Genomic DNA, 25,281 nt, shown 5'->3' on the forward strand with positions numbered 1-25,281 from the left:
TCTTTGTTCCTTGAGTCAGCTAATTAAGCTGTTTGCACAAGTTCTCTTTTCAGTAGCAGGGAGACATTCTTCCCCCTTTCCTGCCCACTTCAGGGAGGCGACTCCCCCAGCCGGAAAGCCTTCCATGAAGCCCTCTAACTTAACGCTGCAGGTATGGATGCTCCTCTGGGGATTGGTGCTGAGGGGAGCTGCTGCTGGCTCTGCCTGGACAGAAGAGAATCACTGGAGCGGGGAAGGCACTAACCACTACCTGGAGACTCTGTTCCTGGGCAGATGTTATGAGTATATCTTCCTGGTGAACCCGGCCCTCAGGTAAGTCATAGGGCGTGTCTCCTTCAAAGAAAAGGTGTGTTCTCTGACCTCCGGGAGGTGAGAAGGCTTTGCTGTCAATCCTCCTGATCTCTGAAACCAGCTAGTTCTGGAGTGACCCTCCCAGCCCTCCCTCCCTCAAAGGTGATGCTGTGACAGCAAGTGAATGGGATTTAAGAGAGGGAGGGCTGGGCAGGGGCCCTCCAGAGCCAGCTGGCTTCAGTCCTAGGCACTCTTTTCTCTAGTGTCCCGGGCAATCTGAGGTATCTCTTCTGTTTTCATGGGTTCAATTATTATCTCTATACAGTTGATTCCTGTATCTTCTATATTCCTAGCCTTAGGCCCTTTGTTTAGCTCCAGTTCCATGTCTCTTGCCTCTTGGAAATCTCAAATTAGAGGCATATAGGTACATAGAGGTACTATAATATATATCATATATAGTGCATATAGTACATACTATATACGTACTGTATATAATGTATGGGTACTATAGGCATATAGGTACTATAGCATATACTATATACAATATAGGGATACAATAGGCATCTAGGTACATCGAAGTACGATAAGCATCTCCAAAACAGAACTCATTATCTTTCCCCAAAACTTTGCCCTCTTCTAACATTTTCCTATTACTACTGAGGGTATCAAAAGTGAATTTTTTAGCTGTTTGGACATGTATACATATATTGTATTTAACTTATATTTAACATATGTAACATGTATTGGTCAACCTGCCCTCTGGGGGAGGGGGTGGGGGGAAGGAGGGGAAAAATTAGAACAGAAGGTTTTGGAGTTGTCAATGCTGAAAAATTACCCATGCATCTATCTTGTAAATACAAAGCTATAATAAAAAAAGTGAATTTGGGGGAGAACATACCTGATTCCATTTAGTCCTGCTTTTGTTATTATATTCCTTTGTTCTTTCTGGATGATACCTCTATGACAGGTATTGAATGTGTTCTTCTGTACCTCCTTTCCTCTGATCACTTCTTGATTATAAAAGAAAACTCTTAGGATTTTAGGCAATTCCAGGAACTCAACTCCCATCCCTATATCTTACCCAATAAAGTTTTTTTTTTTTAATAAATTTTATAATTATAACTTTTTTTGACAGTACATATGCATGGGTAATTTAATTTTAATTATCAATTACACTCACTTCTGTTCTGACTTTTCCCCTTCTTCCCTCCATCCCCTCCCCTAGATGGCAGGCAGTCTTATACATGTTAAATATATTTTGGTATATCCTAGATACAATATATGTGTGCAGAAGCGAATTTCATGTTGCACAGGAAGACTTGGATTCAGAAGGTAAAAATAACCTGGGAAGAAAAACAAAAAAAAATTTTTTTTTGTTTTTCTTCTCAATAAAGTTTAATGTAGGAGCTTAACAAAAGCTAATTAACTGATTAATAGGAAGCTACTTTTTGTTGTTGATCTGGTAAAAATGACTAAGTGAAAGGACACATTCTTCCCTTCCCTTCCCTTTCCTTATGTACTGTTAAGTATTTTTCCCTGGTTTTGAGCCCAACCAGTTCTTGGCCAAAATTGCTTTAAAAGAAGCTTCTGTCCTGTTGTGCCCTCAGAGTCAAGAATCTCGGTCCTTATACCTCAGCCTTTTTGTTTACCTGACTTTCTTTAAAATTCAGCTTAAAAATTTTTATACCTTTCTCTCTGAACTATTTGTTCTAACAAGTAGCTTATCTAATTATTTTCATAGTTGTCTCCCCCATTACAATGTAAGTTTCTTGAGGACAGCGACCTATTTTTGTCCTTTTTGTGTATCCCCAGGACTTAGCGTCTGGCACCTTGTAAGTGCTTAACAAATGCTCATGGACTGACTGCTAAGGAACAGAAGATTGTGATCTAAATTAGTGGAAAGCACATCCACAGGGAGAGAAGGAAATAAGCATGTATATAGTGCTTACTGTGTGCCAAGCACTTTACAAACATCATCTCATTTTATCCTCACAACAATCCTTAAGATGGGTGCCGTTATCTCAATTTTATAGTTTAAAAACTGTGCCCAGGGTCATAGATCTAACTAGGAAGGGTCTGAGGCCAGATGTGCACTTGGGACTTCCTGACTCCAGGCCCTTCCTTCCCCCTCCCCACACATTTTGTGTGTTGTAAATATGGTGTATTCCTTTTGTGTGTATATATCTCTTCCTGCCAACAGAACCTAAGTTTCAATCAAATGTAAACACCTTGATTGGGGGGATTTTTTTAAAATCTTTGTTAACAATATAATGTTATAACTGCTTGTTAAGCACATGGTAGGTGCTTTATAAGTATTGGATTAAAGTCATGGATCTTTTCAAATAAGGAATCAATACCATTGTTTGTTTTTTCCTTTACAGTGACAAAAACTGCTCAGCAATGTGGGAAGCCTTTAAATCTGTGCTCCACAAGAGTCCCTGCTCTGTACAGCCTTCAGACTACGACCTTTTTATCAACCTCTCAAGACACGCCATTCCCAGAGATAAGGTACTCTCTTAATTATCTGGGCAGTGCCTCTGATTACCCTCCCTCTATACAGACACGTATGTGCTGAAGTATAAGAACTTGATGCTCATCCCTTGTGGGCCAGACAGCACTAGTCCGTCCCAGACTTGGGTTCATGTTTATGGAGAGTATTTTCGGGTAACCCTGAAGCTTGGGGTTCACCACAGTGTGAAACTGAGACCCTTAAAAGTCAGCTCAAGGAGCACCAGCCCTGAAGTCAGGAGGACCTGAGTTCATTTATTTATTTTTTTATTAAATTTATAATTATAAAAAAATTTTTGACAGTATATATGCATATATGCATGAGTAATTTTTTTTATAACATTATCCCTTGTATTCATTTTTCTAGATTTTCCCCTCCCTCCCTCTACTCCCTCCCCTAGATGACAGGCAATCCCATACATTTCACATGTGTTACAGTATCACCTAGATACAATATATGTGTGCAAATCCCATTTTCTTGTTGCACATTAAGAATTAGATTCCGAAGGTATAAGTAACCTGGGTAGATAGACAGTAGTGCTAACAATTTACATTCACTTCCCAGTGTTCCTTCTCTGGGTATAGTTATTTCTGTCCATCATTGATCAGCTGGAAGTGAGTTGAATCTTCTTTATGTTGAAGATTTCCACTTCCATCAGAATACATCCTCATACAGTATTGTTGTTGAAGTGTATAGTGATCTTCTGGTTCTGCTTGTTTCACTCAGCATCAGTTGATTTAAGTCTCTCCAAGCCTCTCTGTATTCCTCCTGCTGGTCATTTCTTACAGAGCAATAATATCCCATAACCTTCATATACCACAATTTACCCAACCATTCTCCAATGGATGGACATCCATTCATCTTCCAGTTTCTGGCCACTACGAAAAGAGCTGCCACAAACATTTTGGCACATACAGGTCCCTTTCCTTTCTTTAGTATTTCTTTGGGATATAATCCCAATAACAGCAATGCTGGGTCAAAGGGTATGCACAGTTTGATAGCTTTTTGGGCATAGTTCCAAATTGCTCTCCAGAATGGCTGGATTCTTTCACAACTCCACCAACAATGCATCAGTGTCCCAGTTTTCCCACAGCCCCTCCAACATTCATCATTATTTGTTCCTGTCATCTTAGCCAATCTGACAGGTGTGTAGTGGTATCTCAGAGTTAGGACCTGAGTTCAAATGTGACCTCAGACACTTAACCCTTCCTATGACCCTGGGCAAATCATTTAACCCCAATTGCCTCAGCAAGGAAAAAAAAAAAAAGACAGCTCAGATTGATCTATTCAGCTATTTCTGTCCCACCAGAAACCTAAGCAAACAACATGATAAATATCAACAAAAACATTTCACAGAAAAAAAGAAATGGGAAAATGTGACATATTCTCTGCACACATTCCCCAAATGATCCCAGTACTTCCTTCCTTTATCTTCCCCAGCACAGTCTTGACAGGAAGCTTCCTTTTCTCAGTATTTCTATCTTTTTCCTCTTATGAAATATTTCCTGTGACCACCGACAACCTCTTGGGAAATAAGGCTACACTTGCCACAGGGTACAGTAGGAAATGGAAGCTTGCTGTGACCTGCTGTTTCTCCCCCCTGAAGGATGACCAAATGAGGACCAAATAGAGCAGCTTCTCTGGCTCGCTCCCCTAACTCCCACCGGCACTGCCAGGCTGCTTCTACTCTCAAGGTTCTAGGACGTTCCTGATACTCCCACAGGAGTGCTTCTTCTTGTCAATAAGCTGGCGGATTCAGTTCTCAGCTATGACATTTACTCCAATGGCTTGGCAAGAAGCAAAGCTCCTCTTTTTATACAATTAGGTTATTCAGGGGCTTTCGTGACTTTTCCAAGATGTAGGATGCTCCCTCTGCCTCTTTTACATCTCTGCATCTTCCTCCCTTATGACAGCTAACCTTGTTAAAGTGTAAACAAGGTGCTCCCCGCCATACCCAGCCATCTTTTTGGTGGAAGTTATTGCTGCAGTTTGTGTTAATGAGTCAGATTCTGTCAGTGACTCTTGGAGGAATGTGCCCGCACAAACCAGTCAGGATGGCAAGTGCCGCCCCCTCCTAAGGAGTGGGATGTCCACACCCAGATTCTTTGTGCTGGGGGAAAATCTGGCCATCCTTTCCTACAACAGTAGAGAAAACTCTTCAGCACTCATCTGACCCAAAAGAACTGTGATTTCTAAAAAAGGTCTGAAGCATGAACATTCCATACTGATAGTAATATTCTTGCAACATTGGCTTGTGCAGAGCAAGGCTGTCATAAATGCTCTATTATATAGTACTGTGTGAGGCCACGTAGTGTAGTGGACAAGAGACAGGAGACCCGGGTTCCCGTCTCAGTTCTGCCTGGTAGGAAGCACTTAATCTTCCCAAGACTGTTTCCTCATCTGTTAAATGGGTGTATTAATACCTCCACTATCTACAGGTTAGAAAAACCTAAAGCCTTTGACAGGTTGTCTCTGTCTTTCTCCTCTTGGAATCCTTTCCTTTTTTTAGAAACTTCCATGCTCAATGCTCCTAGGTGATCCTGAGTATCTTTTTGCCTATGATGTCATACATCAGACACACCTGGGAGAGCTACATCCTTCCCTGTAAAAGCTCTTGGCCTTTATTAATTTTGCTATTGATACAATGATATGTGACTATCCCAGCATTTAAGCAGATCTACAGTGTGTACCTGCTCTAAAATATAAAGTGAACAGCCTTTGGTCCAATTGGCCGCTCTCTATCCTGCTGAGGTTGCAGTAATCTTAGTGGATCTGTGAATTCCTGGTCCCCAGGGTATCTCCTTGATTGCACTAGGCCACCAAGGTATTTCTTATGGGGACTCACATCTTCCATTGGGGAGTTAAAATGGACCTTGATAAAGGCCCACTGCTTTTAGCATCTCCAGTCAGTCTATCTCTTTGTTAAGACCTGAGTAAAACTAAAAACAATTCCAGTGAACTGGGACACTGCCTTATAGGGTGGTGGTTGAGTACAAACTGTGGCCACGGGTCCCCTTGAGGATTCTGGGCCCCCAAGAAGCTCTTTTCTCTCTCTCTTGATTCTTCTCTTCCTCTCTAAAAATCGCATAGTTGAAGAAATCTACTTCTAAGGAGACTCTTGGTCAAAGGATTGAACTCAGAAACTCCCAGTCTCTTGGGAGCTTTTGAATCTGGAATTAATAAGAGCACAATAAGGGGGAGAGCCCTCTCTAGTCTCTTGTGCCTAGGAGAGGCTAGAGGAAGCCAAAAGATGGTCAGAAATTAGGTTTAAGAACCTCAGGCCACTTAGACAAGTACATGCTGTTTGTGTCATACGTTGCTCTTTCCAGTCACCATATTTGGCTGTGGGTGTTGAGGGAAGAGAAAGGGAAAAGGAGGAGAGAGGGAAGTCCAAGTTCAAAAAAAGAGAGACTTATAGGCATCGATTAGACAGGAACTGCTCTAGTTCCATGATCCAGCTCCATTAGGGGGAGGTTGGGGATGGATACACCTTTGACTAGCATCCATGAGGGTAGCTGCCATCATGAGGAATCCTCAGAGGGGTTTCCTCTAACCTGTCTAAGAAAGAGAGCCTGTAAACCGAGGCCCACAACTCATCAAATTAATTGGAGAAATGGTGAAAACTGTTTTAATTATTTTCAGTTAACAGCATTTACTTTCCACTTCCCAACCCCCTCTCTCAATGGAAAAGAAAAAAGATAAGCCTTGAAGCAAATAAAGGCAGTCAAGCAAAACAAATCTCCACTGTCTGGTTGTGTCCAAACATGTAGGTCTTATTCTGCATATGGAATACATCTGTCAGGAGAAGGGTTGGAGTCTTCATCTGCTTCAGAAATGGTTATGACGATGAACAAAGATTTTAAGTCTTTCAAAGGTGGGACAGGTACACTTGAGCTGAGGGCTCTCCAATCAGCCCAATTACATGAAGTGCTGCATAATCCTAGGGATTGCTATTCCTGGGAGTTCTTCCGAACTGGGAGCCTGAATTTGGGTGTGTCCTCTAGACTCTTTCTTTCCCCAACCACACCCTGAGATGCCAGTGATTAATGCTTCAGTTCCATTTAACTAATTAAGATGAACAAAAACTGAGGGACATTTCCCCCCCCCCCATACCTGGGAGACACGGTTCTGTATAGAATGGGACGCCCCAAGTTCGTGCCCAGTTGCCATGCTGGATCAGCTCCACTAGAAATGGGTTTCATCTCAAAGGTTGGGTCACAATTCAGGACCTGGAAGCTTTACTGGCTGGCCATAAGACCTAAGACACAGGAAAGAACCAACATCAATGGATTTGGCCCATATTTATAGGCTACATTTTGGCATTGCATGGAGAGGGCCCTCTCCTATTATTCTCTTCTCTAACCAGAAAGCAAGCAGGTAAGAGGCGGACCAAAAAAGGACTGCCTTTGGATGATTAATGCCTTTTGAATGAAACCCATTTCTACCCCCGTCGCAATCAAAAAGTCTCCTCTTAAACTTGTAGTTGGCAAACCAGTTACAGAATGTCTCCACATGCCCCAAAATTCCCATGGAGAATGCAGACGCTGAGCACTCTGAACGTGTTCGTATGGACCAGACTTATTGGCTGGTACCTGTTACATGAATAGGAGCACTTGTAATTCTGAAAATTTAAATTTATGGGAATTTTATATAATCGGTTGAATATTTCATTATTTTTTGTAAAATCTCTTATGATTAAGAAATAAAATCCATACCTTTTTCCAATGGGGAAAGAGTGTTTAAGATAAGTCAGGAGCAGCTATTTATCACTAAGCAAGTTAAAAATGAAAGTAAGATAGATTGCAGCTCTTTGAGTCCCTACATAAAACTGAAATGATTTATATGTTTAAAAGAACTGGTTAGTGAGTTTTTTTAAAATATATATTTCTCTCTCCAGTCCTTGTTCTGGGAAAATAGCTACTCCCTTGTTTTGGCTTATGCTGATAATGCCCAACGGCTGATGCCTGTAAGCGACACGCTGTATGGCAGAGTAGCAGATTTGCTCATTTGGTGTCGAGAAGAAAATGGCACAGGTAAGGGGATTTTGTCCTCCGAAGGGGGGCCGCCATTGAGAAGCCAATGATAAGTTTGTTCCGGGAGGCCTGATTTCAAGGTCAGGAAAGTCAAAGTTCAAATCTGGTCTCAGATATTTACTGACTATGTGACCCTGAGCGAGTCACTTAACCTGAATTTCCTCAGTTTCCTCAACTGTAAAATGGTGATAATAAAAGCACTTACTACCCAGAATTCTGCATGAGATAATGATTGTAAGGTGTTTCGTGTGTAATAAGTGCTATAGAAATGTTAGCTATTATTATCATTCGTAAGATTTAGTTTTAAAATCCAAAACTGTGACCATAAGAAATCTGCTGGAAAAGTGTGTTTTTCACTAAGGGATCAGAGGATCTTGTTGCAGCCCTCACTAGAGGGCACGTGACCTTGCATTGTTCAAAGTCACCTCATCTATAAATGGCAATAACACACCTGCTGAAGACAAGAGCTGGTGATCTTTTTCTGTCATTTCTATTGTTCTATGAAGCCATTCCCATCCGAGCGCCATTCCTCTGCCCATTTCCCTAATATCCAGTATATTCCACTCAAGCAGCAGGCTCTTTGCCTTAATTTCTTTCCCTTGTGATAAAACAAATCAATAAATCACTTTGGATTTTCCCCTAGACTTTGATTACCAGTCCTGCCCCACAGAAGAAGACTGTGAGGATAATGCCGTGAACTCCTTCTGGAAGAGAGTCTCCTCCCAGGTAATTCTTATGTCATAATGGAGTAAACTGAGGCAAACAGGAGAACTAGCTTGTCAAAGCAAGTCTTTCTGACTCCAGGCCCAATCCTTACGCACTATTCCATTGAGCTGCCTGTTTAACTGTTTGGATCAGCTACTTAATTAACCAAAGCATTGGGAATTTCTTTGGGCCTAGGGTACTGGGAAAAATTACTGAGACACTAAGGGAAGGTACCGAGAACGGATCAAGTCGGGGAGCTCTGTCTGTATGGGGACAAGCCTGGAGGACCTCTGAACTGGAAGAAGCCTATTAGCAAGGACATTCATGGGCGGGCCAAAGCAAGCCAGGAGAATGAGCGGAGAGGGAGTTCAAAATGAGGGGATCTTCTCAGATAATTCTAATTTACGGTTATGATTTTAGTGGTCATCATAAGGTGGGCAGTGGGAAGCCTAAAAGCTGGAACTTTTTATATAAGAAATCACACCACACTCAAACACACACACACACACAAACATACATACACAAACACAAACACGGCTATTGCTTCTTGTTTGCAGAGGTTCAGTTATGCCCTTCAGGGGGGTTAATCCCGAAGAAATGAGGGCCCCAGCAGCTACTGAGGGCTTTCTTGGAGCGTCCCCTGGGCCAGGGATAATTCTCTGTACCAGGATTTGATCAAACAATTCAGAGATGGGAGACAAAGCCAAAATACTGGTTGGAAGATGTTGCCCTGGAGCAGAAGCATCAGGAAATGAGTCACTTGGTAAAGACAAAAACATCTCAGAGTTGCCAGTCTAGGAGGGGATTCCTCCTTTAACATCCCCCCTTCCCCAGACCAGAGAGCTTGCTCTGGTCTCTCCCAACTCTGCTGAAAGCCAGAATTAAGAATTATGGAGAGCTAAGTCTGGGATCAGTGTTTCTAGCCAGGATCAGGAACGACACAAGCCAGATTATTTGCCAGCAAGATAGGCAGTTGCAGCAAAGTGTTTTGACAGGCCCTGCACTATTGTTTTGAAGCTGTGTACTAATTACCTGAGCCTTGTGCAGCAGGATTAAAAGGGGGTTCTCCAGTGGAGTCTGTGCCCTTGCCAGCTCCCATCCCTGAGCCAAACACCCATGGTGCTTCCAGGAAATGCCAGAGAAGGGCTCTTAGAGTGATGAACATCAGTTCTCTGGAAACTCCCCAAGGAACCGGAGCTTGCTTCCAGGCCCTTTGGTTCTTCTCCCTTTGCTTCCTTTGGCTCGGTGTTTCCAGCTCCCCATCCCCATCCCCGACCCCAGTCTGCAGTATCCTTACATCTTTTGTCTAATTTCCCTGACATGTGATCAGCAGCTTTAGCCCCAATCAGAACCCATACCCTGGGTACCCTCTGCTTGGTGACATCTGGGAGCAATGGATAAGTGAATTTCTGATGATACACAGCAAAGTGAAAAGGAACCGGGAGCTCCCTTTGACTCCCACCTTCCCTTACTAGCTTTGTGACCTTGGATACATTATTTAATTGTTGTGCCTCAGCTTTTTTATCTATAAAATTAGAGAGATTTTGTTCCTTATTCCTACTTTACAGAGTGCTTCAATTCCATTAGATGTAGACTATATGCCTGGGACCAGGTTAAATCTGGGGATATAAAGGCAGAGAAGTCAGTCCTTGCCATCAATGAGCTTACATTCTACTGGAAAAATTGTGGCTATGAGGAAAACTCTTTGCAAACAGTGTCATATAATACAGAGGTCCAGCTGCTGCCCTCCTGTGTAAGGGCAGCCCTAGCTGCCTGCTAAATGGAAGGGCTAAGTTTCAGTAACTGTTAGAATAGACAATTCCTACATGTTCTGTGATTAATTAATGACTTGCATCTATTGCTGTGTGTGATGGTTAATTAAAAATAACTGAAGAAACAACCCAAGCCAAAACAGGCCTAGCGAATGGGTATTAGACTCCCCAGTTGGTTCAAAGACCTTGAACACAGTGAGACAGATTTTATGTGTTAGAAAAAATTGATCAAAGAAAATGAATTAATTGTAAGAAAACAATTAACTAGGATACAAGCCAGGATACAAAACTAGGTAATCTGATTTCTAATTGGAGGAAAGATCAGGAACAAATTGGGATTGGGGGAAAATAAGTTTGGGATAAGTTGGGAGGGAGACAAGTAGGTTTCAGGATCTTTCTTGTCTCAGAATTAGGAGATGCTGATTAATTGTATCCATCTATATTTATGAAACTATGAATTATCCATTATTCTATGGATGATTTGCAGAAAAACAAGATGGAGAAGAATACAGGGGCAGCACAAGATGAAGTCAGTATTCTTGAAATAGAATCTAATTGGTTCTCCATATCAAACCAACTCTATTTTGTAACTGGTGTTCACTTGATCTTATTTTCTTTCGATAAACATTTATTAAACATTTACTGAGTACCAGGGACTATGGTAAATGCTTGGGATACAAAAAGAAACAAAAAGGAGTCTATTTGCAAGGGATTTATAATCTCTTCCTCTCTGAAATGTATCCACTCCAAAAAGTTCTAATTTCTCTAAAATGTTATATTTAGCAGTTCTTAATTATTTGATTAAAAAATCGTTTTCTTTCCTAGTATGCACATGATAGCTCCGGGGTGATATATGTTATGTTGAATGGTTCAGAGCCAAGTGGAGCCTATCCAGTAAAGGGGTAAGTGGAAAAACAAAACAAAACAAACAAACAAAAAAACCTAACCTTATATATTAGACCAGTATCAAAAAGTTGATAGAAAAGAAAAAAATGCTGAATTGTGAATTATTACTTATAAACTAATCTAAATACTTGCCGTGCAGATGAAAACCCTTGCAAATCCAGATAGCCCAAGACCAGTGAAATATCTCAGAGAGCAGGGGACAATCCCTGTTCCAGACTGATAAAGAGTTCAGGAAACAGGGATCGATAACTAGTTGGCCAATATTCCACTTTAGCAGTGGCGTTTTCATGGTGGAAAGTTTTAGGGAGTTTGGGTTTTGTGTGCATGGGCTAAGATGTATGTAAAGTGGGCAAGGTAGGGGAGCTCCTGGATTTTGAATAAAAAACTACAGTCTGTGTTTCTTAATGTCTCGCTGCATTGGCTCAGGGAGAGGTGGGGGTGATCCTAGGCTTTCTATACCTGGGCCAGTGAAGGGCAAGCTCTGGCAGGTCTGTGGAGAAAATCAGCGTTTCTGGAAATATTGAAGTTAAGAAACCCAGCTGGTAGATTTGGCAACAAATTAGAGCACTGGTATGATGTGCAGGTTATGGGAGTATCCACTCCAAAAAAGTCCTTCTCCAGTCCCTCAGTGTGGTGCTGAAGTGGCCATCCTTGGCGATTATACCAAGGGCTTGGGGAAGCTGGCAGGCTGCAACAAGTTGTAGAGACTTTGAGGATTGTCCTGGCAGCCAGCCTTGCTGAGCATGGGAAGGTTAATCCCCATCTAGGTCAGCCCCTTGATGATGAATGGCCATGGCAACCCATACAACAAAGCAAAATACAAAATGGCTGAGGTGCTCTTCAGCGAATGTGGGGGAGGGTACTAAAAATCACACCATTTTGAAATCACCTTAAACATAGATTTCATTAAATTCTGATGGAAATTTTATAGGCACAAATGTCAAATCATAATTGAGATTTCACAAATCAGTAAAATCAACATAATTTGGAGATGCTATTACTTATGCGAGTCATAGAATGATATAAGATTAAAAAAAAAGTAAACTTGAAAGTACTTTAATAAGAATACCCTGCTCAGCACAAGGGAGAGGATTGATTTAACTTTATGCTGCATTGGTTAGACTACATCTTGAAAGTCTAATTAATTTTTGAGTGTTTATTTTTAAGGGGTATTAATAGCTGGAGCAAGTCCCAAGGAAAAATGCCAAAAACATTTTTAGGAACTATAAAACAATAAGAATTAATTGTAGAAACTGGAAGACTGAATAAGAAAATTTAGTGTATATAGGAGTATGATCTTAAAATAATCAGAAAGATTTATTTGTGAAAGGGATTTGAAATATTAAAAGAAAATAGTCAAGCCAACATTTGTTAAATTATTACTATATTCTAGATATTCTGCTAATACATTTTTATTTGTACATTCTGAATTTATACATTTTATTTATATATTCTGAATAGTACCAGGAGTTAGAATCATATAAGATCAGTAAATGAAGGTTATCAAGGACACAGATGTTGTCTAAGTTTAAAGAAGGATTTTCCAAAAATTGGAGCTGTTAAAAAAGTGGAATGGATTGACATTTTAGATAGTGAGCTCTCTATCCCTGGAATTAGCTAACATTTTTAAAATTATAGAAAGACTTTACTTAAAGATGTAAAAACTTTTCTTAGCTCATTATAGAAGTAATCCATCTATTTGGCAGGGGGTTAGACTAGATAATCTCTCAGTTCCCCTCTGTTATGAGAATTTTTGTTTTCCTTTTATTAATTTTTCTGGTCTCAGGACCATTTCCCCTGAAACTTTTGACTAACTACAAACCTGTCTTCTGTTGATATTAGCCTTATCTGACCAAAATGTAACTTAGATTTACCTCAGCTTAAAAGGTCTATCATTTCATCTAGGATCATTTCTATTGGTCCTGATCTATATCTTGCCACTGGACCCAGAAGGCTCTGGAGGAGAAAGTGAGGTGGTAACCTTGCCCAGCCCTCCCTCAAATCCCAATCACTTCCCTGATGTCATGGTCCTCTTTGAAAATGAAGGGCAAACATGAATTAAGAAAACAAATGAGAGGATGAAGGGAATATACCATCTTTAAAACCTCCCAAAAATGTTTTTATTTGTGGAAGAATTTCCCTGACACTAAACTTAAAAAAATTTTTTTTTTTAATTTAAAACGAAATGCAAAATAAGAAAGAACAAAAGAGAAAAAAGAGACAGAAAGGGAATATTAAAAAAAAAAAATCAAAACACATTATCATGTGCCCAGAAGAACATCAGGGAGTATTCAAAATATGTAACAATGAATTTCCATTTCAAGGAAGCAAAAATAATAATAGAAGATATTATATTCATAACTGCCCATTTTTTCTTTGCTTCCTTGTAGGTTATTCTTTTGTTCTCCACTGTGTATTTTCCTTTATTCTTTTTTCCCTCTTTCATCTCCCCCAAGTAGGCTACAATTAAGCATGGGCATATTTATATATAACACACACACACACACATACATATAAATTCATACCAGACACCCACATACATAGATATATGTGGGTACATATATATATATATATACACACACATATATACATATGTATATAGATATGCACCCAAAACAATATTAATATGGCTGAGATATAATGTAGATTTTTCTCTTGATTGAATCTTTAAGTTTGACTTTCCCTAAGATCAACGATTACTAGCCCTACTTTTTAAATGAACTCAGCATTTCTGATCCAGCATTAGTATATATTTCTATGTCCTATCACTGATAATTCTATTTTAATTCTACTTCTTAACTTGCTTTGCTATTACTTAGCCGCCCCCCACCCAAGGAATGCTTCCTTATCTTCTTCCTCCACCTTTTCTCTCTCTCTTTATCCCATTCCCATTCATCTAAAGATTTTATCTCTCTCCCTTCTCCGCCTCACCTTATCCTATGCCATTCTTTAGCCCATGATGGCTTCTTTAAAATATCTTCTTGTAGTTTTGTAAGCATAAGATTTGGCAAACTCATTGTTTAATCTGCAGTCTTAGTTTACTTATAGAGCTAGTCTGTTTCCAAAGGGGATATATATGACTTTGCTTAACTGAGTTTGCTCAATGTTTTGACATGGAAGGAAACATGAGTTTATGAAATTAAAATACAAAACAAAACCACAGCATAAACTTTTATAGCCAAAAAGAATGTATGAGATTGCAATATGTAAAAACTTAGTTCTCTCTCTCTCTGACATAATTTTCTTTATAAAAGCTTGTCAGAAAAGCCTAATCTCTAAAGATTATTTTTCTATTCTTCTGAATTTGTGATTAAACATAATAAAACCTAGATTTTTACTTGGTTAATATCTGTGTTGTGGTAGGTATATTTCAGCAATACTTAACCTACCATGTGAACTCAAAAAGAAAATATTTCTTTCATAACCCTTTTTAAAATGATATTTATAATTCAAATTATAGCTATTTTGCATTTTAAATGTGGAAAACAATCAACATTCCTTTATTTAAAAAATGTTTAAAATAATATTGTTCAGCACTGTTAAGAGATTTTCAAAGGTTCCATTAAAACCATGTTCAAAGTAACTAGCTTTAAATAATAAGCTTTTGCTAAGACTATGGTAATTATTTTCTAATCAAGTGAACATGGAATAGAATGCTTTTTTTTTTTTTTTTAAAGCAAAGTATATTAATTTAAGAACTAGGGGGAAAATAGTATGTAAATGAATTGATAGAAAAAAGATGCTTTGAGAATTTAAGATTTTCTGTCTTTAGTTTTTTTGCAGATTATGAAATCCCCAACTTCCAAAAAGATAAAGTCACACGATTTGAGATCTGGGTTATGCATGAAATTGGAGGACCATATTTGTAAGTTAAGACTTTATTTATTCAAAGTGAATAATTATTTAAAAACTAAGTGTACTTAGCCAGTAAACAAACTATTTAAAAATCACCAGAAATTGGCAGGTCACCCAGGTTTTTAGTCAAATATTGGACAAATAAAGACAAGGACCTTGACTCTCTGAGAAGGCAGAGTATAAAGATATAATTAACAGAGCTCTGAAATTGGAATCTAAGAAGTTGATTTGAAGTTGGCTCTTCCACTTACTATCAGTGCGATCTTGGGCAAGTTCTTCCTTTATGTCATTTTGTTTCCTAACTAAAAAACATATATAATTTTTAGAATTCTGGCTGCAGTGCACTTTCACGAGAGAGAAAATGAATCTGTTATCCCACATGAGTTCATTCAGGTTTAAAGGATAATGATTTTAGAACTAGGAGTAACCTTAGAATTCTGGTGCATTTTTTTTATTCTATGGAAAAGAAAATTGAGATCCATCGAGTTATTCAAAATGACACAGAACCGGGATTACCATCCAGATTTTGCTCCCAGTAGATCCAGTCCTTTTCTTACTTCAGGATGGAATGCTGTGATGTCTCACCTCTTGCTATCTTTTCTACTGCATGGGGAAATAATCCATTTCCCTACAATGAGCTCATTTGCCTATTCAGCACATTTATGTTTACTTCCCTGCTTTTTCTTAAATCTTATTTTAGACTCTCAATGTTCAGATGGAAAAAAATTATATCTGTTTAACTCACTTTCAGGCAACTATCAGCAAAAGTGAATTTATTGTTACTTTAACAATTAATAATACCTGTCACAACAAAATGTACAAAATCAGATTAGATAATCTTAATGGAGTGACTCATTTAATACAGAGTTGGCTAAAAATCGTGACAGAGGTATCATAGTATAGAAGAAAGAGTACTGGATTTATATAAGAAAGGGAAAAGGACCCACATGTACAAAAATATTTGTAGCAGTGCTTTTTTGTGATGGCAAGAATTGGAAAATGAGTAGATGCCCATCAATTGGGGAATGACTGAATAAGTTGTAGTATATGAAAATAATGGAATATTATTGTTCTTTAATAAATGATGATTTATTAGGCTGATTTTAGAAAGGCCTGGAAAGATTTTACTGTGCTGATGACACGGTTACAGTATGATGATCAACTATGACACACTTGGTTCTTCTTGATGGTTCAGTGATGCAGTGGTCCAGCAATCCCAATAGATGGAAAACATCATCTGCTTCCAGAGAGAAAACTATGAAGACTGAATGTAAATCAACACATGCTATGCTTACTTTTTTTCTTTTTCTTCTGTTTTTTTTTCTCATGTTTTTCTCTTTTGTTTTGATTTTTCTCTCCCAATATGATTTATGAGGAAATATATATATACATAAAAAGCAAATGTACATGTATAACAAAAAAAAGTTTTTACATGAATTGGGGAAAGTAATTTTTTTGAAAGGAAAAAAGTACTGAGAATCAGAAGTGCTTCAATGAGTTTATATGGAGGAGGAGAAGTGTAAGCGGGTTTGTAACATTTTTCCCCAGTCAAGAATCTCTGCTTTTTTTTTTTTTTTAATAGCATTTCATTTTTATCCAAATACATGTAAAGATAGTGTTCAACATTCATTTTTGTAAGACTTTATTTTCCTAATTTTTTTTCCTTCCCTTCCTAACCTTCCCCCTCCCCAAGACAGTAAGCAATCTGATATAAGAAGAACCCTCTTTTTAAAAGCCCTTTCCATATGCATGACTCTGCTAAGTGCTGGGTGACAAACATTTCTCAATTTTTAATGCTCACAATCTTAGTGGGTATTGAGAAGATCCTCTTTATTATCTATTACATCAGTGACTCTGCCTCAGTCTGATTTCCTTCCAAAATTATCTAGCATGAGAGGAGGAACCCTTCCCTAAAGATGACAATAGAACTCCCCAGGATCTGCTATAAGTTTGGGTGGTTTTGGTTTCCTCCAATAATACACGGATCTTTCTTATAGATAATTATGTCCAATGGCCACCTTGAGTTACAAATCTATAAGAAACATGTAGGTTTTAATAGAAGCATGTTTGTCACATTCTTTCCACATCCTCTTTGCTGTGGCATAAGGGAGATAGATCCTAGTGGCAACTTTGAATCCAAGAGCTCCTAAATATACATATATATATGTTCCTTGATGGCTTGCTACTGGGTGGGGAAGACAATATTCCATAGTCCAAGAACTTTTGCTGTTGAAGGGGATATTTCTGTCGTCACTCCTCCCTCTCTTCTACTCCATCTACTTACTCCCTTCTTCCGGTTAACATTATCTATGGTTCCTAGTGCAAGTTATCTACTAACTACTGGCATTATATCATTAATAAGGGAGGGAGTAGGAATCAGAGAACACCAAGTATTTTAATATAATTACTTTCCTTTATAGTCATATTTTTTTATTGTCTATATATTTAAAAACATTATTCTGAGAAGGGTCTTTAGATTTTCCTGGACTACCAAAGAGGGCCCAAGGCAAAAACTGTTTTAGCCAGTTTCTTATCAGCCAGAGTGGGGAAACTATTGATCACTATAGTTTATGTTAATGAATTATTCCAAGATAGTTGTATAATCAAGTTCATTCAATAGTCAAGAGAAGGTACTTAATAATTGAAATTTTATTTTATAGAGAATCCTGTGGAGAAGGCAGTGTGAAAATACTGGAAAACAGGCTGAAAAACATGGATTATAAATATGAATGCATTAATAATTACAGGTAAGTCGATTCTGATTAGTGAATATTTACAGGGATATTCATATCCTATCCAAGGTTATATTAACTAATTGATAAAGTAATATTGCTAATTACCAAAGTAATGTTCCTTGATGGCTTGTTACTGGGTGGGGAAGACAATATTCCATAGTCCAAGAACTTTTGCTGTTGAAGGGGATATTTCTGTCGTCACTCCTCCCTCTCTTCTACTCCATCTACTTATTCCCCTCATCTTGTCAACATTCCTAGTGCAAGTTATCTACTAACTACTGTGAATCATTATATCGTTATCATTAATCATTAATTATATCATTAATAAGGGAGGGAGTAGGAATCAGAGAACACCAAGATAATAGAGTTGAATGACTAACTTGGAGGCAGGAAAACCTGAATTTGAATCTTCCCTCAGATTCCTATTAGCTGTGTGAACTCAAACAAGTCACTTCTTGATTTCCTGATGTGTAAAATGGTGAATAATAATAGTACTCACAGACTTGTTTATAATTATGTTCTTGCCATGAAACCTTCCCTGAGTAGTCTGAGCCAGACATTTTCCCTTTGCTAAACCATTTCCCTTAGTACTCTACAGTTTTTCATTTAACCATTTTATGTTTTAGATTAATGTATATTCTGAGTATTTTATATTACCCTTAATTAGGTAAGGAGGCCCTTGATAATCAAGAGTGCTTCACAACACTTTCTTTGTATCTCTGTAACAAAATGGGATAATGACATTTAGATATGGAAGAGTCCTTGATGATCTTCAGTCATTCTCAGTCCTGTCTGACTCTTTGTGAAATCTTGGGATTTTGTTGGCAAAGATCTTGGAGTAGTTTTGTCATTTCCTTTTCTAGTTCATTTTATGGATGAGGAAACTGAGACAAACAGGATTGAGTGACTTGGCCAGGGTCACATAGCTAGTGTTTGGGCCTGGATTTGAACTCAGGTATTCCTGATTCCAAATCTGGCTCTGTATTCACTGCACCACTTAGCTGCCCTAAAAAGAGACCTTAAAGATCATCTAATTCATTATCTTTGTGTCCGTGAACTTAAAAAAATTTTTTTGATAGTTGTATTTCAGGGTGAAAAAAGGATGCCCATTATCACCATTATTATTCAATATTATACTAGAAATATTGGAGTACCCAATGAGGAGAGAAAACTATCGCTCTTTGCAGATGATATGATGCTATACTTAGAGAATCAATCAAAAATTTACTTGAAACAATTAACAGCTTTAATAGAGTTGCAGGATATAAAATAAACCCACACAAATTGTCAGCACTTCTATATGTCAATAACAAAGCCCAGCAGTAAGGGATAGAGAAATTCCATTTAAATTAATTGTAGACAAAATAAAATATCTGGGTTCTACTTGCCTAGACAAACCCAGGAACTATATGAACAGAATTATTATTTTATTTTATTTTAATTTTATTAAAGCTTTTTATTTACAAGACATATGGATGGGTAATTTTTCAACATTGAGCCTTGCAAAGCCCTCTGTTCCAAATTATCCCCTCCTTTCCCCCACCCCATTCCCTAGATGGCAAGTAGTCCAATACATGTTAAATATGCTAAAATATATGCTAAATCCAACATATGTATACATATTTATACAGTTATTTTGCTTCACAAGAAAAACTGGATCAAGAAAGAAAAAATAAAAACCTGAGAAAGAAAACAATGCAAGCAAACAACAACAGAAAGAGTAAAAATGCTATGTTGTGAACCACACTCAGTTCCCACAGTCCTCCCTCTGGGTGTATATGGCTCTCTTCATCACTGAACTGGAACTGGTTTGAATCATCTTATTGTTGAAGAGAGCCATGTATGGACACAATTACAAAACAATTTTCCCATAAAGTCAGATTTAAGCAATTGGGGAAAAAACAAAAATGGCTTTGTTGTCTGCCATGTCAGACTAAAAAAATTGTTTTATAGAGCTAGGAAAAATAATAACAAAATTCATCTGGAAAAAGAAAAGGTCAAGAATATCAAGGGAATTAATGGGGGGAAAAAAAGCAAAGAAAGATGGTATAGCAGTGCCAAACCTAAAACTCTATTATAAAAGCAACAGTCATCAAAACCATCAGGTACTGGCTAAGAAATAAGTGGTGGATCAGTGGAGTAGACACAATAATCAATGACTAAAGTAATCTATTGTTTGATAAACCCAAAGACTCTAGGTTCTGGGAGAAAAACTCACTATTTGATAATTGTATTCTATATAATCTTTGTAATTCTGTGTATTGTATTGTAAATTTATTTTTTTTCCCTCTGCTTACAATTTTATTTATGTAGGAATTTTTATTGTATTGTGAATTTAAAACTATTATTCTAAGAAGGGTTCATAGATTTCACCAGTCTACCATGATCAAAAATAAGTTTAACATCCTTTGATCCTTTGATCTCATCCAATTCTATCATTTGAGAAATGATAGAAAAAGATCAAGGCACAGAAAGAAGAAGTTACTTGGCCAAAATCACATGAGTCCTCCAGGCCTGTGACTGGAATTCCAGAACAGTTTTATCAGTTTACTACCAGGGGGTAACTGATAAAGTGCTGGTTTTGACATTATAATCCTGCTGCTGATACTTAGGATGTGACCTTAAGAAAATCACTTAACCTAAGGTTCAGGTTTCCTGTTCTGTAAAATGGGAATAATAACCCCTTCCTTAAAAAGATTCTCATTGCAAGGGTTCAAACAGATAATGAACATATGGATTGTAGGCAGTGCCAAGGACCAGACTCTAGTGTCTGTATCCCATCATCCTTTCCACATCTTTCTTCAGGGTAATAAACGAATGAGACCTTTGTTCCTGTGAAGGGTGGTTGATCCACTCCTCTATGACTTCCCTCAGTGTCCTTGACCTTCTGAGTTCTGAGTCCAGCCAAAGCTCTTTAAGATTAAAGACAATTTCATTTTGTCTTTATAGCCATAGTATCTGACACAAAATACCCATTTTAATACATGTCTGTTGCTAACATGCTTTGTGAACTTAAATTTTTTTTCTAGTTATACATGTATATTAACTTTTTTAAATGAATGGGCTTTGCAAAACTTGAAAATGAGATGTGCTAGCTATTATTAACACTTTAAGCTGCTTTTTTCCCTTTAAGCTGTTATTTGTACTTTGCAAACCTTAACATGGCATAGAAATGCTAGCTATTCCCTCTAAACCTAGTGATGAAAAACAAAGTAATAATGACATTCTTAAGGAGAAGATTTTTTTCCTTCTTGTACTTAATAGTATTTTCTCCCCATTACATGTAAAAATAGTTTTCAGCATTCATATTTTTAAGATTTTGAGTTCTAAATTTTCTTTCCTCCTTTCTCTCTATCTCCTTCCTGCCCTCCCAAGAGAGCAAGCAGTCTGGTAAAGGTTAAATATATATGATCACGTTAAACCTATTTCCATATTAGTCATATTATGAAAGACAAATCAGAACAAAAGGAAAAAATAATCATGAGAGAAAAAAACAACAAAAAAGATAAAAATATAGGCTTCAATCTGCATTCAGACTCCTTAGTTCTTTCCCTGGATATGGATAGCATTTTTCATTTTCATTTCAATTCTTTTGGAATTGTCTTGGATCATCGTATTGCTCAAAAGAACTAAACCAATCATGGTTGATCATAGCACAATGTTACTGTTACCATGTACAATGTTCTCCTGGTCCTGCTCACTTCACTCGATATCAATTCATGTAAGTCTTTCCAAGTTTTTCTGACATCTGCCTGTTCCTCATTTCTTACAAAACAACAGTATTCTATTACATTCATATATCACAACTTATTCAGCCATTTCCCAACTAATGGACATCCCTCCAATTTCTAATTATTTGCCACCACAATGATACAAACATTTTTATACATATAGGAAAGGATATATTTCCCCTTGATAAACAAAAATAAAATAAAACAAAACAATTTAAATAAAGTGTCCCAGACATATTCTAATAAGGCTCTAAGAGCTCTCCACTTTTCTCTCTTGGGTGTAACAGTGGAATACTACATTATTTGATGACTTTGCCACACATCTAGACAAGGGTTAATTACCATTTTTAGAATGGTAAGGTGGGGTCCGGTCTTGAAAACTCAGCACAGGGGAATTCCTGAGCATTCTTAGCTCAGAAGAGATAAGACAGGAAGATATATGTGAGAGATACGCTTAGATATCTGAAAGGTTTTCATAGAAAAGAAGCACATGATTTATTCATATAGTTTTCATTGTAATTTTTTGTAGTTTTTTCACTGTAGTTTTAAAGGACAGAACTAGAATAAAAGCATGATGAGTGTGCTGGTAAATGTTTAACTGGTCGTCCCTTTCCCCAAATCTATGAATGACATACTTTAAAGCTTAATTTGTGTTATTAACATTTTCTCCATCACTTCATTATGTCTAGACATTCAACAAAGCAATAAATCAACCCCCTAATTTGTGAGGTTTGCTGATTTCTGAGCTGTAAATGTGCATCTTGAAATTTTAGCAGGGGAAGAGCTGGCTCCGACATGTCCAGACAGTGGGTAGAAGTTCCAAGGAGCTTTCTAATGGGTGGAACTGTCTGAAAAGGTGATGGGCACAGGCTCAGGCCAGTTGGAACTAGAAGGATTCAGGAGAAAGCTGGTACATTCAGCATGACTCACAGAATTCATGCTTCAGGCAGAGAGAGTGATTCTTAGCATCTCCAAGACCAAGTCCTGCTCTGATGTTCTGTGGTTTTCTGAGGCCCCCAGGTGGTCACTTTGCAAACCTTAACATGCTATGGGACTGTTAGGGACTGCAGAAAAAACTCACATCTTAAAAAGAAAAGTAGTGTGCTGCCGCCAGGAGGAGGTTACATTCAAGACAGAAATAGAAGCTTTATTATTATTATTTTTTAAAAATATTTAAGACATTTATTAAAAAAAATTGAATCCCCAATTCTCTCTTTCTACCCTCTCCCACTCACTGAGAAGGCAAGCAATATGACAGCAATTATACAAGTGAAATCATGCAAAACATATCCATATTAGCTTTGTTAGGGAAAAAAAAAAAGCAAGAAAAGTAAAAACAGTAGGAAAAAATTCTGCCTCAATTTGCACAGAATCCATGAGTTCTCCGGAGATGGTAGCACTTTTTTTTTTTTTTTTTATTAAAAGTCCTTGGAATTCTTTTGGATCATTGTGAAATAGACATTTTAAATAAAATTAGAATGATTTCTTCTTACAGATCTGTGAAGTTCCTACAATGTCTGGACCATTTGGCCCATTCTGACTGTGTCTTTAGTTCGTAAGTAATCATTGGACCCCTTAACATGCGCCATATCTACCTAGGAAAGCTCTAAGTGGGAGTTTATACAGTATTTTTGCATGATGAAATGGGAAGAGCTTTGCCCTTGTGTCAGGGGACCTGGGAGGGAATTCTGCCTCTGATCTTTACTGGATGTGTGATGGTGACTAAGTCCTTTCAACTCTCTGGGTCTTAGTATCTTCAGTTACAAAATGGGGACAATGATGCTTGTAATTATCTATATATTTATGTGTGTGAATGTATGTCTGCATTTATTTGTTGTCTGACTTCCTGACCTCATTTGAGATTTTCTTGGCAAAGATACTAGAGTTATTGCCATTGCTTTCTCCAATTTATTTTACTAATGAGAAAACTGAAGCATATAGGGTAAAGGGACTTGCCCAAAGTCCCACAGCCAATAAGTGTCTGATTATATTTGAACTCAGGAAAATGATTCTACCTAACTCCAGACCCAACATCCTTTTCACTATGGCACTCCTCTAGTGTCCATTTTGTTATTATTATTCAGTTATTTCAATCAGGTCTGACAGGTTAGTGACACTTTTTGGAGTTTTCTTGGCAATAAAAAAATACACATATAGACACACTTATAAATCAGCCAGTTTTTTAAATTGAAGCTCAAGACTTGGCTCAATTTTTTTTCATATTTCCTTAAAAATAGCAATGCTGTCAACAATAAAGCACAAGCATGGTGCTCTGGATCTAATGCTGGATTCAGAATCCAGAAACTTGAGTTTAAATGGTGGATCTTCTCCTTATCATCTGTGAGCCTTTGGGCAGGTCAGCTTCTCTGGGCCTCAGTTTCCATATCTGTAAAACAAAGCAGCTAGAACAGATCATCCCCAAAGTTCCTTCTAATTCTCACCTTCTAATCTATGTGTGGTGTTAGATGTTGTATCCTTCTCCCACTAGTGAAGGAAATGAAGAAACAAAGATTAAACCAGCTTCAAAGAAGCTTCATGGGATGTTCACCATGCTCCCCTGGCCAGTCATTTTGTATCTTCAGAGTCCTCATCTATAAACTGGGCTAGGCTCAATGACCTTTCAAGTACCTTCCAGTTCTAAATCTCTGATCCTGGCACATGATACATTAAAATCTTAAAAATGACAATACACATCTTGATTTATGAGTTCCTTTTATGAAAGAATTATTCTCTTTATGAAAAGATTTTCCAAATTTCATTTTAAATTGAATCATTTAAATCGAGAAAGTTAAGGATAACAAAATTGTGGTTTTGGGGGAAAGAGCATCAAAGAAAAGATACAATCACTGCTTGGGTGAAACCCACATGACAATGATTCAAGAGAACTGGAGGCAGGGACTCACCTTCCATGGAGTGAAATACAATACCTGTGTTACATAAAGCAAAGTAATCTAGTGTTTATCGCATATTTATTGTAGAAGTAGGAAGACAAATGAAAGCTGAGAGTGGGCTCTGCATGGCCCCTGGATCCCAGCATCAGGCATTTTTAGAATCAGAGTCAGGCCAGTTCAAACAGAAGTGTTCCACGGCAGCCTTGGATCCCTCAGCTAATAGATTTCTTCTTGTGCTTTAAAGATCCAAGGTCCAAGCCTGTCCAGCTAGTCAACCTTGCCCTGCAATGGGAATAGAGGCATGGGCTTTTTCCTAAACTACCTGACTTGTGACTGTTCCCTTCTTTTTGTATTTTCAGAGCAGCAGAGTCCATACAACAAAGATTCCTCTCTCTTTTTGGAAGAAAATGGGACCCCAGCCTTCTAGTTTTTCTATTTGTGTCATTGGGTTTAGGAATTCATCTTTAACTTCTTAATGAAATCAGGGACTTCCTGAGAGTGATCCACTCCTAAAAGAAGACCTCACGCCTGGATTGGGTCCTTTGCCTAAAATATTGCTTCCCTTTTCACATAAAATAGTAAATTGTCAGGACTGACAATAGCCTGTAACTTTGTATTACTCCTTCCCTATCAGACTAAATTAGTATAGATGAATTTTGTATACTTTTTTGGACTTTTTATTTTTTCAAGTGAATTTGTTATTTTTCTAGCTCCATAAAGTATAAAGTAAAGTATGGCACTGAAAAAGTAAATTAACTTGTATAGTATTGACATTTTTATTATATTGGCTTGATCTGGGACTGAGCAATAAATATTGCCTTCAGTTATTAAAATCTGTTTGTATTTGTGTAAA

At 37.7% G+C, this 25,281-nt stretch overlaps 1 protein-coding gene across 1 annotated transcript; it reads left to right on the forward strand.

The window, feature by feature from the left end:
- On the forward strand, nt 1-25,281 carry BST1 (bone marrow stromal cell antigen 1). Its single transcript, XM_074272921.1, has 9 exons — nt 1-312; nt 2,673-2,799; nt 7,698-7,833; nt 8,477-8,559; nt 11,136-11,212; nt 14,989-15,081; nt 17,732-17,818; nt 23,033-23,092; nt 24,788-25,281. The coding sequence occupies exons 1-9, from the start codon at nt 125-127 to the stop codon at nt 24,894-24,896; spliced, it is 960 nt and encodes a 319-aa protein (XP_074129022.1). The 5' UTR covers nt 1-124; the 3' UTR covers nt 24,897-25,281.

The sequence above is a fragment of the Sminthopsis crassicaudata genome, chromosome 6 (genome assembly GCF_048593235.1).
Source record: "Sminthopsis crassicaudata isolate SCR6 chromosome 6, ASM4859323v1, whole genome shotgun sequence".
NCBI lineage: Eukaryota > Metazoa > Chordata > Mammalia > Dasyuromorphia > Dasyuridae > Sminthopsis > Sminthopsis crassicaudata.